The sequence below is a fragment of the Chiloscyllium plagiosum genome, unplaced genomic scaffold (assembly GCF_037043375.1).
Source record: "Chiloscyllium plagiosum isolate Xiang-an unplaced genomic scaffold, Cpla_swu_hap1 HiC_scaffold_24, whole genome shotgun sequence".
NCBI lineage: Eukaryota > Metazoa > Chordata > Chondrichthyes > Orectolobiformes > Hemiscylliidae > Chiloscyllium > Chiloscyllium plagiosum.
Window position 1 is genome coordinate 15,886,230 of NW_028270162.1, and position 12,611 is coordinate 15,898,840.

The 12,611-nt window shown below is 43.4% G+C and overlaps 1 protein-coding gene across 2 annotated transcripts; it reads right to left on the reverse strand.

The window, feature by feature from the left end:
- Window positions 1-2,719: 2,719 nt before the first annotated feature.
- On the reverse strand, window positions 2,720-12,526 carry alkbh2 (alkB homolog 2, alpha-ketoglutarate dependent dioxygenase). Of its 2 annotated transcripts, XM_043715493.2 has the most exons (4): window positions 12,456-12,526; window positions 11,413-11,800; window positions 9,249-9,447; window positions 2,720-4,300 (listed from the first exon to the last, which is right to left on the reverse strand). In XM_043715493.2, the coding sequence occupies exons 2-4, from the start codon at window positions 11,738-11,740 to the stop codon at window positions 3,988-3,990; spliced, it is 840 nt and encodes a 279-aa protein (XP_043571428.2). In that variant the 5' UTR covers window positions 11,741-11,800; window positions 12,456-12,526; the 3' UTR covers window positions 2,720-3,987. The 2 variants fall into 2 exon arrangements, with proteins under 2 accessions (XP_043571428.2, XP_087856430.1); XM_088000304.1 differs by lacking the exon at window positions 12,456-12,526 and having other exon boundaries at window positions 11,413-12,255.
- Between the last annotated feature and the right edge of the window lie 85 nt (window positions 12,527-12,611).

The following is a 12,611-nucleotide window of genomic DNA, read 5'->3' on the forward strand; positions in this document are numbered from 1 at the left end:
TTCTCCAGGCTGCAGAATTGTGGAGACTCCCTTCCACCTCTTTTCTTCCTGGGATACCATTTTTTGAAACTTAATGCCACCTATTCCCTGCTCTTGTTCCCCCTTCTGCTTTGCTCTGTTTGGGCCCTGACTTTTATCCATGAAAATGACAACAGGGAACAGAATTTACTTGCTTCCTGCCCTAGTCACATATACCTTAGGGCTGTGTTTATGGGCAATGCCACTCTAGATGGAGTGTTGCCGTGTGATATGGTCTGATAATTAATCAGCCCTTTTACTAGAAACAAGGACTCTTACCAGAATTGCGATTTCAACAAGTTCTTATCTATACTTTTCCTAAAATGTACACAAGGTGTTTGACATTGGCCTTCTGTGGTCTACCTATAATAATAGATCAGGAGATCCCTTCAGGAGTTTGCGTTTCCACAGATACAGCAACATCAAAATCTATTGCAGAAACTTTTGCTTCTCAACATTATAAGCTTGTAAAATCTTAGTCCCCAATAACATATTTATTGAGGTTGACAGGGTAAATACTGAAAGGATGTTTGCCGTCATTGGAGACTCTAGGACCAGGTGGCACAGTCTCAGAATAAAGTGCACGAATTTAAGACTGAGAAGGAGAAATTTCATCGCTGTGGAGTGTAGGTCTTTAGAATTACTTGGCACAGAGAGCTGTGGGGACAGCGTCCTTGTGTATACTTGAGGCTGAGATTATAGATTCTTGATTAGTTGGGGAGTTGAGGGTTTTGTGGAAATGGCAGCAAAGTGGATGTAAGGAATTATCTTATTGAATGATGGAACAGGCCAAAGGGACTGAACAGCCTAATCCTGTTCCTATTTCTTATGGTCTTGTTTAGATAAACCAAAGTATAACATTGTAACACAGACCGTTAAAACACCAATTGATTAGTCTACGTTGTCCTGATAGGGTTACAACCAATGATGGCTCACCGTAACATTAGTGCCCCAAATCATTTCTAACCTCAGTCCTGAATAGCCAAACCTTTGCCATGAGAATATTCCTTTTTAATTAACTCAAATCTATAAAAATGCTTCTTGAGTGGCCTGTAAATTATGTAGCATGTGCTGAGTGATGCACTCGATGGGACTAGCATTCTCAATCCTCAATTTGTCAACAAGTTGACTGATCTGAGCTGAGTCAATGGTTGGAGGACTACAATATGCCTCAGTGCACCTACACTAGAGAAAGCAAACATACTTCCACCATTGATCATGACTGAACAACCCTGCTGGAAAATTTTTAGCCCACAATCAGATGTGATCAAGATAGGTGCTAAATCAGACATGCAGCAACAACAGTTAAGTAAAAGAAAAAGAATGCTCCCAACAAGGAAAGGAAATTAAATTATCTTGTTAATGTAATCCAGCGAGCTGTAACTAGTTGCTTCCTTTATACTGCATTACAAAAAAAGTGCATTAAGAAAACCATTTTTGGTTCTATTAATAAATTTTGATGCTCATGTGGAATATAATCTTAGAGTATTTACCATTTGTTATCATGCCCCTCAAAAATACGTAATCAAGTTTTCACTTGATAACCATACTGGGAAGGGCACATGTATACACAATATCGATCACAATGGGTTAAAACAAAACATAATTTAGGAAAAAATTGGCATTCTTCAGGTGAAGAATAGCAGAGGCCTTTGTATAGCAAGTGGCTATATTAGTAAGATAGCATTATCTGACAGATTTTCTCTACTAGCCGAGAGTGGCCTCATGCCTGGAGCGGCCTCATGCCTGGAGCTAATACAGACCCAATGGTGCTATAATGCAGCAGAAGTTGGTCGGAGAAGAAATTTCCTCTGAGAAGCCAAACTGCATATTATAGCACACAAGGCAACAGACTATAAGTAGAGAGTAGCATATTTACATAGGAATTCACAATTAATCTGTGCAAGGATGGACTCTGCATAAAGAAATGTTGCAGCAGTATATGATTCTTATATGTAAAATATATACAGATATAGGACCAGACACATTCCTATTATACAACTGCTGGTGGTAAAGATGGTTTTCTTTTTTTTTAAGGGGAGGGTAGGGACTAAATCAAAATAGAGTTGGAGGGAGGACACTCCTGTTTATTTCCTGTTTATTTTTTTTTCTTTTAACCCCCACACTACCACCTAAGTGCGGTAGTGCTTATTTTATCCCCAGAACCCATGGTGTGTGTGTGCAGGTGTGAGACACAGTGGAAGACACAAAGTGCACGAATCTTTATTCAATTTCCACCACCAGGAAGATAGGAAAACACCCGGGTGGCCAGTGACAAACACTGCCCTTCACATCAAGGGACAGTGCTGTGTGATCAAAACAGTGAAGGGGAGGGTAGGGACTAAATCAAAATAGAGTTGGAGGGAGAAATGATGCACTCCACTCCCTGCGGCGCCCACCTCTCCCTGAACAACTCCAGGGTGTTGGTGGACACCGCGTGCTCCTTCTCCAAGGACACTCGGGCTCTAACATAACCGCGGAAGAGGGGCAGGCAGTCGGCCCTAACGACCCCCTCCACGGCCCGCTGCCTGGACCTGTTGATGGCCAGTTTGGCCAGGCCCAGGAGCAGACCCACGAGGAGGTCTTCAGACCTGCCCTCCTTCCTCCGTACTGGGTGCCCAAAGATCAGGAGCGTGGGACTGAAGTGCAGCCAAAAACAGAGGAGAAGGTTTTTAAGGAAATCAAAAAGGGAGTGCAAACGCCCACACCCAATATATACATGGTCCACGGACTCCACAGCGCCACAGAACAAGCAGTTGGGCTGGGAGTCCGTGAACCACCGCAATCTGCGGTTGCAGGGGACTGCTGCGTGCAGCACCCTCCACCCCAGATCCCCGAGAGAAAGGGGGAGGACTCCCGCGTAGAGAGCCCTCCACTGGGGATCCCCACCGCCCGGTGGCAAATGGGCACGCCAAAAGATGGTTTTCAACTGAAATTCCATGCAAAGGAAACAGGTGTACCAATTTAAGACTAAGTCTTGTGGCACAGTGGTAGTGTCTAGATGTTTGGGCTAAGAGGTGTGAGTTCAAGTCTCACCTACTCCAGAGATGTGTAATAACATCCCTGAACAGGTTGATTAGAAAAGGTACTTCCAGGGAGGTCTATATTATTCGATTTGATCATAGTCAATGGGAATCCCTAAAAAAAATGCACATTCCAATTAAACTATTGATAATTAATGTGTCTAAGTCATGTGCTGTTATTGATTTCATCAATTCCTGATATAAAAATATTCTGAACAAAACTTATGGAAGACCATTGTGTTCCTTGAAAATCAATAACACAACTTTTATTGCATATAAGGATGACCAGTATCAACCTGGTGCTATGAATACAAAGAGTTATGAGCTTGATTCTTTGTCTTTGTTAGCCCAGTTTCAGCAAGGTGTTTGTGATGCTGTCATTGGTTTATGTTAGCATCACTGGGGGGGCATTTACATCAGGTAGGTTTCCCACTCAGTGCTATATGCAATACTCTCCATCCTAATGCTTGTAGCATTACGGGATGACAGTCGTGACTATGAGCTGTAAAGGCCTCTAATTACTGTACGAACAGACAATTCGTATCAAGACGACCCTACATTTATAAAGCACCTCTATCAGCCTCAAAGTAGTTTGCTCATTATACAAGAAAAGTGGTAGCCAATGTGCGCACAGAAAGATCCCACCGACAGTAACAGTGAAGAGAGCAATTATTTTCGCAATGTTGTTTGAAGAATTAAACACGGAGTGAAACACCAACCATAGCTGCCTGCCCTTCTTCCAAACAACACAAATAGGATCCCTTAATCCACACGAGGAGGTGGCAAACAGGTCTTCAATTTGACTCATCCACAAGACAGTCGGACTGAAGTAGCAACAGAGCCACTGCTGCTGAAGGCAAATCTCAGCCCAGCAGTTTCAAGGACTAAGTTCAGAAACGGACTGTTGACTCTCACTTGTCTATCAGTTATGCTGAGGGGAATGCTCTCAATCAGCCTTTGCCAGAGGTAAGACTTTGCGGAAGGTCAGATTGATGCGGGGGCTCAGCACGTTTTTGCGGACTGGCAGGCTGTGGTACCAGTAGATGTTGGTGGGGTAGTTCATCATCAACAGGCTGCCGTGGCCCAGAAGCAGTTTCACTGGTTCCAGGCGGCGTGTCGCATGTTTACTTCGGGAGTCCCGGTGACGGAAGATGAAGTCCCGGCAGGCACCAAAGGAGACTGATGCGATGGGGCTGAAAGGCTCCAGTTCCTTCTCATCATCACGGTGCTCCCCTATGTGGTCTCGTCCATCTTTGTACCTGTCAGTGAGAACAAAACATCAGCATTCCTAACTCGCATCTGGTGGTCAGTTGATTGTGATACAAACTCTGACTCAGTTTAAAAAATGCAATTCCCCTTAGTCCCAGGAGCAGTTCACTAGTTCTCAGGAAGGGACACTGAACCTGAAAAATTGCTTTCTCTCCACAGATGCTTGGAGACCTTGGAGTGCAGGTTCATAGCTCCTTGAAAGTGGAGTCGCAGGTAGATAGGATAGTGAAGGAGGCGTTTGGTATGCTTTCCTTTATTGGTCAGAATACTGAGTACAGGAGTTGGGCGATCATGTTGCAGCTGTACATTGGTTAGGCCACTGTTGCAATATTGCACGCAATTCTGGTCTCCTTCCTATCAGAAAGATGTTGTGAAACTTGAAAGGGTTCAGAAAAGATTTACAAGGATGTTGCCAGGGTTGGAGGATTTGAGCTATAGGGAGAGGCTGAACAGGCTCGGGCTGTTTTCCCTGGAGTGTCGGAGGCTGAGGGGTGACCTTATAGAGGTTTATAAAATCATGAGGGGCATGGGTAGGGTAAATAGACAAAGTCTTTTCCCTGGGGTCAGGGAGTCCAAAATTGGAGGGCATAGGTTTAGGGTGAGGGGAAAGATATAAAATAGACCTATGGGGCAACCTTTTCACACAGAGGGTGGTAGGTGTATGGAATGAGCTGCCAGAGGAAGTGGTGGAGGCTGGTACAATTGCAATATTTAAGAGGCATTTGGATAGGTATATGAATAGGAAGGGTTTGGAGGGATATGGACCAGGTGCTGGCAGGTGGGACTAGATTGGGTTGGGATATCTGGTTGGCATGGACGGGTTAGACCGAAGGGTCTGTTTCCATGCTGTACATCTCTAGGACTCTATGTTGCCAGACCTGCTGAGCTTTTCCAGCAATTGCTGTTTTTGTTAGTAAGCAGCTCACTAGTGATAGCTGACCCAGCAGCCCATTCTCCTTAGGATTGTCCTACACACCTATGGTCAGCAGGCAACTCCTCAATGGGAGCGGAGCCCACAATCCAGTCCAACAAGAACTTGCATTTATTAAGCACTTTTAGCTGGAGTAAAACATTCCAAGGTGCTTCACAGCAGCATTACCAGACAAAATATGACAGAGGTAACTTGGAGATATTTGTCCAAACGTATCCTTGCATCCTGCCTGTGGGAAGGGTTTCACATATTTGGAGGGAACAAGATTTATGGAGAAAATTCTAGACCATGACAACAATCCAGCTGCCAATGATGTGAGTGAGGTAGGGTCTACACACGCCTAGGACTTCTAACTCCCCAAAGTGTTGGCCATCTATAAAGGTCAAAGTCACAAGGTGTGTTGGGATATTCTCCACTTGCCTGCACAAAAAACCTGATTCTATTAAGAACAAATGTAGCCTGCTGGATTGGCACCCTATCCACTCCTTTATATACACACTGCCTCCAGCAGCAGCAGTGCTCACCATGGCTTCATCAACCGACCACATCTTCCAAACCATTCCCTCTTGAAGGGGTGGACAGCAGATGCATGGGAACACCAAGTTTCCCACGCAAGTCTCCCCCCAGTCACACACCATCCCGACTTTGAAATATATCTCCATTTCTTCATTGTTTCTGGCTCAAATCTTGGAACTCCCTTCATTACAGCCCTGTGGGTGTACCTGCATCTCGTAGGCTGCTGTAGCTGAAGGCGGTAGTTCACACAACCCCTTTTCTACACCCCATGGATTGTAGTAGGCTCGTCGTCCCCTTAAAGGTGAGTAATAAATGGTTACTTAAATCAGCGACGCCAAAGACTAAAAGGAAATGGAGGCCCAAATTCTGGGAACGTAGATATCAGAGGGGGTTTAGGCCTGGGAAGGGGAAGACTTATGGTGGGATATGTGAACACGCTTGACAATTTTCAAACAGAACATTGCTGTAGGTCAGTGGGTATAAGGATGATGGACAGGAAGACTGGGCGAGAGAGATAGGCTCTGGGTCAGGTGGGAGATGGGAAACAGGGAAGTGTTGCGTTCGTCAAGTCCAGAAAGAACAAAACAGCACAGATGAGGGTTTCAGCAGCAGAGGAGCTGAGGCAGGAGCAGTACCAGGTAATGTCATGAGGGTGAAGAGCGCACAGTCTTGGTGATGGAACAAATTGTAGTCAAAAGCTCATTTGGGGGTCAAAAAGCAAGACCAAAGTCACGTACAGCCTGGCTCAGCCTCACAGTTGCCCGGAAAAGATGGAGTTGGTAACTCAGGATCAGGAATCAGAGCAAGCATATACTTCTCCAGCAATGGTGTTGCTTAAGCAGTCATAAATCTGAGGCAGTGGAGGGGTGGTGGTGAGTTATACCCTGATGTGGTCAGTCTGCACATTGGACATATCACTGTGTTTTCACATGATGTCGCCAAAAGGAGAGGGGGCAGAGATAAATCCCAGAGGGACACCAGAATTTCAGGCATAGGGACATCCAGCAGAGATCATTTAGTGATCAGGAGTGAGCACTCAGAATTGTTTAAGTCTCCTTTAAATTGTGAAGCTACTAAATCTCCTCACAGCTGAGTCGACATGACCCAAGGATCGAATGCGGGTCTCTCCCACTCAGTACCGTCACTGTGTCAGTCTGATTCTTACACCATCCATTAACCTTTAGTCTTTCTGGAGTTTCTTTTAACATTTATCTAACACCAGTGCACTGTAAAATTCTTCCCAAAGCAAATTGCTCTCAGGGGACATTTCCTCACACAAACAAAGAAGACAACTGTCCAGTAGCAATAAGTTACTAATTAATGTGTTTTCTTCAAGTATCAGCTCATCAATCTCTAATAATAATGATCTTGTTTTGTGCACCTCCCATGCAGCTGTAACCTTGTACACCTCGCTCTGTCTAAGCGCCCTCTGATCTCTATGTCCTTGTTTGCTATGATCTGTCTGTACTGTTCACAAAATAAAACTTTTCACCATACTTAGGTACGAAAAAATCACATCCAGTCAGAGTGTATTCAGAAAGCCTCTCCATGGCCCACCCATGTTGCAGCTCACAGGCAGATAATTTAAGAAGAAAATGAATACCTGACTTTTACAATGGGAGACAGCAAAACCATATCTGAAATTAAGAAATTAACTCAGCAATTATCTTCACCCAACACGGGTCAATATTAAAATAAAATTACACACCCACCCACTCCCTGCTGACATTTGAATGAGTGCTACGTTAACAAACCCATCACCTTTTATAGCTGACAGTAACTCCAGACTCCAACTGGACATTAAAAAAAACAGCATAGCACTGTTCAAAAATCAAGGGAGTTTCTCTGGGCTTCCAGGAGAACATTCATCCTTCACCCAGGTCCATCAGTTATTTATGTGTGCATTAAACAAGCTATCAAAGATTCATGATCATAGCATCATACAGCACCGAAACAGATCCTTCGTGCAACCAGTACACACCAACCATATTCCCAAACTAGTCCCATCTGCCTGCACTTGGCCCATATCCTTCCAAACCTTTCCTATTCATGAACTCATTCAAGTGTCTTTTAAATGTTGTAACTGTAACCACATCCACCACTTCCTCTGGAAATTCATTCCATATATGAACTGCTGTCTGTGTAACAATGTTGCCCCTCGTCCTTTTGAAATCTTTCTCCTTTCACCTTAAAAATATGCCGAATTTTGAACTCTCCCACTCTGGGGAAAAGACCCTGGTCATTCAACTCGTGATTTTATAAACCTCTATAAACATATCCCTAAACCTCTACAAGCACATCCCTCAACCTCCTACACTCTAGTGAAAGAAAATCCCAGCCTTTCCAGCATGTTTTTATATCTCAAACCCTCCATTCCCAGCAACATTCTGGTAAATCTTTTCTGGGCCCTCTCCAGTTTAAACAATATCCTTCCCATAACAGGGCAGCCAGAACTGCACAAGAAAACGCCTCAGTGACTCTCACTGTTCTGTATGATAAGTAATTTTACTACAAAGTAGTTCAGTGGCTGTGAACACTTTTGGTTGTGTGAGAATGAGAAAGATGCCATTTTAGCTCACACTCTTCATTTTCCTTCTTTGAATGTACTGCTTCTTCCCAAACCAACATTTCCCACTGACACTGCACTCTTTTATTGAGTTACACAGACAGCCAAAGCACAAGGCACGAGGACTGTAGCCAATTGAGTTTGTCTGAATGATTGAATACATGATTATTTTCTCCTCCATTTGCCAAGCAATTGGATGAAAGGTAGAGGAAAGCTAAGCTGGATAATCAGTATTCCCCCTGTCTAATTGATCTCATACACTCTCCCTGGAAGTGATAAATAAACTGCAACCAATTCAAGACATCCTTTGATAAACCAGGGCACTGACAGGCATATGTTCTCAAGCCGATTAATAATTGACAGCTTACATTTGAAAACTTGTCAACTCACTTTTAAAAGACAACTGGCTTCTTACCCAACACATGTATCAGTGAAAAGCTATCAGGTCATTATCCCATAGGTTGGAACCCTGGGTCAAGGTTCTAAAGCAGGGATAGTATGAAGCAAAAGTACCCAGATCCTTGTCAGCTCTGGGTAGAACCCGTACCTCTGACAAAAACAGATTATTATTCTTCTGGTTATAAACAAATTGTTGTTTGTGGAAGCTTATTGTGAACAAATTGGCTGCAATATTTTTATAGTAGAATAGTGACTACACTTCAAAAACATTTTCTTGGTTGTAAATAACCTAATGTTGTTATACAAATGCAACTTTCCCCTATGCAGATATTCCCTGCCTCAGGGCCAGCATCAGCATGACCAATAATACAAACCCTGTGGTCAACCACTGAAACGGTTAATCACCTGCCTTCTGTACCCTGAAAAACTGGAGTCTGTGGTTACCAGGTAATAAACTGTTATTTCAAAGCTTCTCTCTACTGGTTCCTATCTGAACTCTCCCACCACAATGTCTTTGACTGTTCACCTGTTGATCAGCACAAAGTTGAATGTGTGTCCTGTAGCCTGCGTTACTCGGGCTCTGATCATCTCCAGCACGGGAAGCCAGGGCTTAGGAGCCAGGGTCACCCCTGAGTAAGTGTAGGTCAAGCCAAGGTCCCCATATGTCACCTGTTTACGTGGAATATTGTGCCATTTGCCAAACACTTGCACTTTGGTCTCTTCACCTTGGGAGAAAAAAAAATCTTCAGAAAAGAAACTGGAGTCAAGACAGAAATCATAACATTTACACCAATGGGCTAACTTTGTCAATATGGTGAGCTAATGGTATTATTGCTAGACTATTAATCCAGACACCCAGGTAATTATTTTTTTAAGATTAGATTAGATTCCCTACAGTGTGAAAACAGGCCCTTCAGCCCAACTAGTCCACACTGACCCTCCAAAGAGTGACCCACCCAGACCCATTTCCCTCTGACTAATGCACCTAGCACTATGGGCAATTTTGCATGGTCAATTCACCTGACCTGCACATCTTTGGACCGTGGGAGGAAACCGGAGCACCCGGAGGAAACCCACGCAGACACGGGGAGAATGCGCAAGCTCCACATGTTCTGGGGACATGGATTCCAATCCCATCATGGCCAACAGTGAAGTTCGAACTAAATAGAGATTTGGATTTGGCAGTCTAATGCTAACCATGAAATCATTATCAATTGTCAGAAAAACCCATCTAGATGACCTTTTGGGAAGGAAATCAGTCATTCTTATCTGGTCTGGCCTACCTGCGACTCCAGACCCAAAGCAACTTAACCGCCATCCTGGGCAACTAGGAATGGGCATAACCAGCACCACCCATATCCTGTGAATGATTTTTTATTTTAAAAAGTTGCTTTCCTAATGTTGGTTTAATCAACTCCATGTCTCTTTTACGAAGAATCAGGATTTTTTCCTCAGAAATGTAGTTGCCAATGCTTGAAACAGTACAAAAATCAATATCAGGAACAAGTGAGGACTACAGATGCAGGAGATCAGAGTCGAGAGTGTGGTGCTGGAAAAGCACAGCATTTCAGGCAGCATCTGAGGAGTTGGGCTTAAGCCTGAAACATCAATTCCCCTGCTTCTCAGATGCTGCCTGACCTGCTGTGCTTTTCCAGCACCACACTCTCGACAATAATCAAGGTCAAACTTTCAACTATGAAAGACTTGAGAGTTGACTTTGGGCTAAATGCAATGAGGAGAAAGCAGAAATACTACTTTCAACTGTGAATGTTAGTTAAGGGACCACAGACAGAGGTCTGGAAACTTCTTTATTGTGTGGGATCAGGAACTGACGTTGTGAAAGTATCTTCAACATCTAAGTTAGGCAATAAGTTAAAAAGAACTTTCCTCTGAGCGTGCAAGCATGGTTTAAAACAAGTGTTTGCCATGGATCTTTTCTCAGAAAAGAAAGTGAGAATACAGTACACGTGAAATTCACACAGCCGTAAATATGATCTGCTAATTTCATAATATTACAATGATGGAGGAGTTCAAAAGTGCAGGATAACCATGGCAGCAGAATGCTCACAAAAGATGGAGGGATAATGCTGGATCCACGTTGTTATTTTATGCCCATCCCTTGATTTTAAGATGATTTATTTGTCATATGCTTGGAACATTTTTAATGTTAGAATTAGTAAAGGAGCTGTAAGTGAAATCCTGTACAACATTTACTCATATTGGAATTGTGAAATAACTCCAGTATGAGTAAATGCTGTTGTCATAAAGTCCTGATCTCGCACTGTTACAGCAACAAGTGCTTGGATTCCTGAGTTACCAGGATGCATTTAAAGCAGAAACCCATTCAAGACAATGAAGAAATAGTGGAAGAACAATCACTGGAAACATTTCACCATCAATTGGGCAATACAGCATTTGAGATCTTTCCAGATCCATGAACTCAGATGGGTTGAATGACATCCCTCTTCAGCAATATCAATATAGCAGTCTCTCTAGCACTGGGTGGCAGGAAAGAACTGCTTTTAGCAGTAGTTCAACTCAAATGAGATGATGCCCAATGTGCATCTGGTTTAGAAAACAGTAGAAGCCCTACAGAGCATGAGCCAGAGTCGCTGCTCAAGTCATACTGGTTTGTTTAAAGGAATTTGGGCTTTTGTAAATTTGTTCCACTCCAATATCTTAATCTGTACCTGAAAAATACTCCAGCTCTTTCTCCAACTGCAAAAATATGTCATCCGCCTCTGATTTGGTGAATATTTTGGTATAATCACAGTTCAGTCCCTCCGCTCTCAGCTGCTTCCAAGAACAGTCAGCATCTCTCAGCAAGCCCTGCTCGTTTAAGGGGGGTGTCAGTTCTGTTAATTCACTTTCACCTGTCCTGCTTTTCAGTTCCTTCCTTGGACTCTCTGCCATTGGATCATTCACTGCTTTACTATCCATCTGCTTTTGGACCTCACACTGTTCTGACTTGGAATTGCCATAGTTCTTTGGTCGCCTGATGACAAACTTGTCCATCATTGCACCTGGTCACACTGAGCAGCACGATGGTGTTGAGTTAGAGTCACCTTCAGTAGCAATCTGTTCAGAAAACAGCACATGGCCATTATACACATGCCTGACTATAGTCTAAACTGCTTCAATGCAGTGTTTTGATTTGGCTTGTTTGTTTGTCCACTGAGATTCCTTGGAGTCATCAGTGGCATATTGTGCCCAAATCAAGTCAGTGAACTAGATGAGGCATCCGCTTCAATGCAATCCCGCTCCCACATCTCCACTTACTGGACTCAAAACATTACATCTGCCTTCTCTGCACAGATGCTGCCAGAACTACTGGGTTTCTCCAGAAATTCCTGGTTTTGTTTCCGATCTCCAACGTCCACAATTATTTTAACCATGGTTACCTCTAAATGAAACTAAGTGGATAGAACATTAACACAAATTGCTAGAGAAACTCAGCAGGTCTGGGCGCATCTGTGGCGAGAAAGCAGAGTTAACGTTTCGAGTCCAGAATAACTCTTCTTCAGAATGCAATCCCTCTAGCAACTTCTGTTTTTATTTCAGATTTACTACATCCCCAGTCTTCGTTTTATTTCAATAACATCATCTCGTGGGCAATTAATTGTCAATTACAGAACAGCCCCACTTTGAATTTTACTTCTCACTGAATTGAAGGCTACGGTTATTGCAAATTTATTTTGAATGCATGCTATTTCCTAACTTAAGCGGAATTTACCTTGACACTGAACTCCTCCTCCAAACCATATTACAAAGGTCCACTTCCTCTTTCCTGTTCCAGAGCACGTGTCCGGGATCAGCGAATCAACGCCCAACCTTCCTCTAAATGAACCCAGGGAATGAATGGACAGCAATGAATGAACCTCGGGATAAT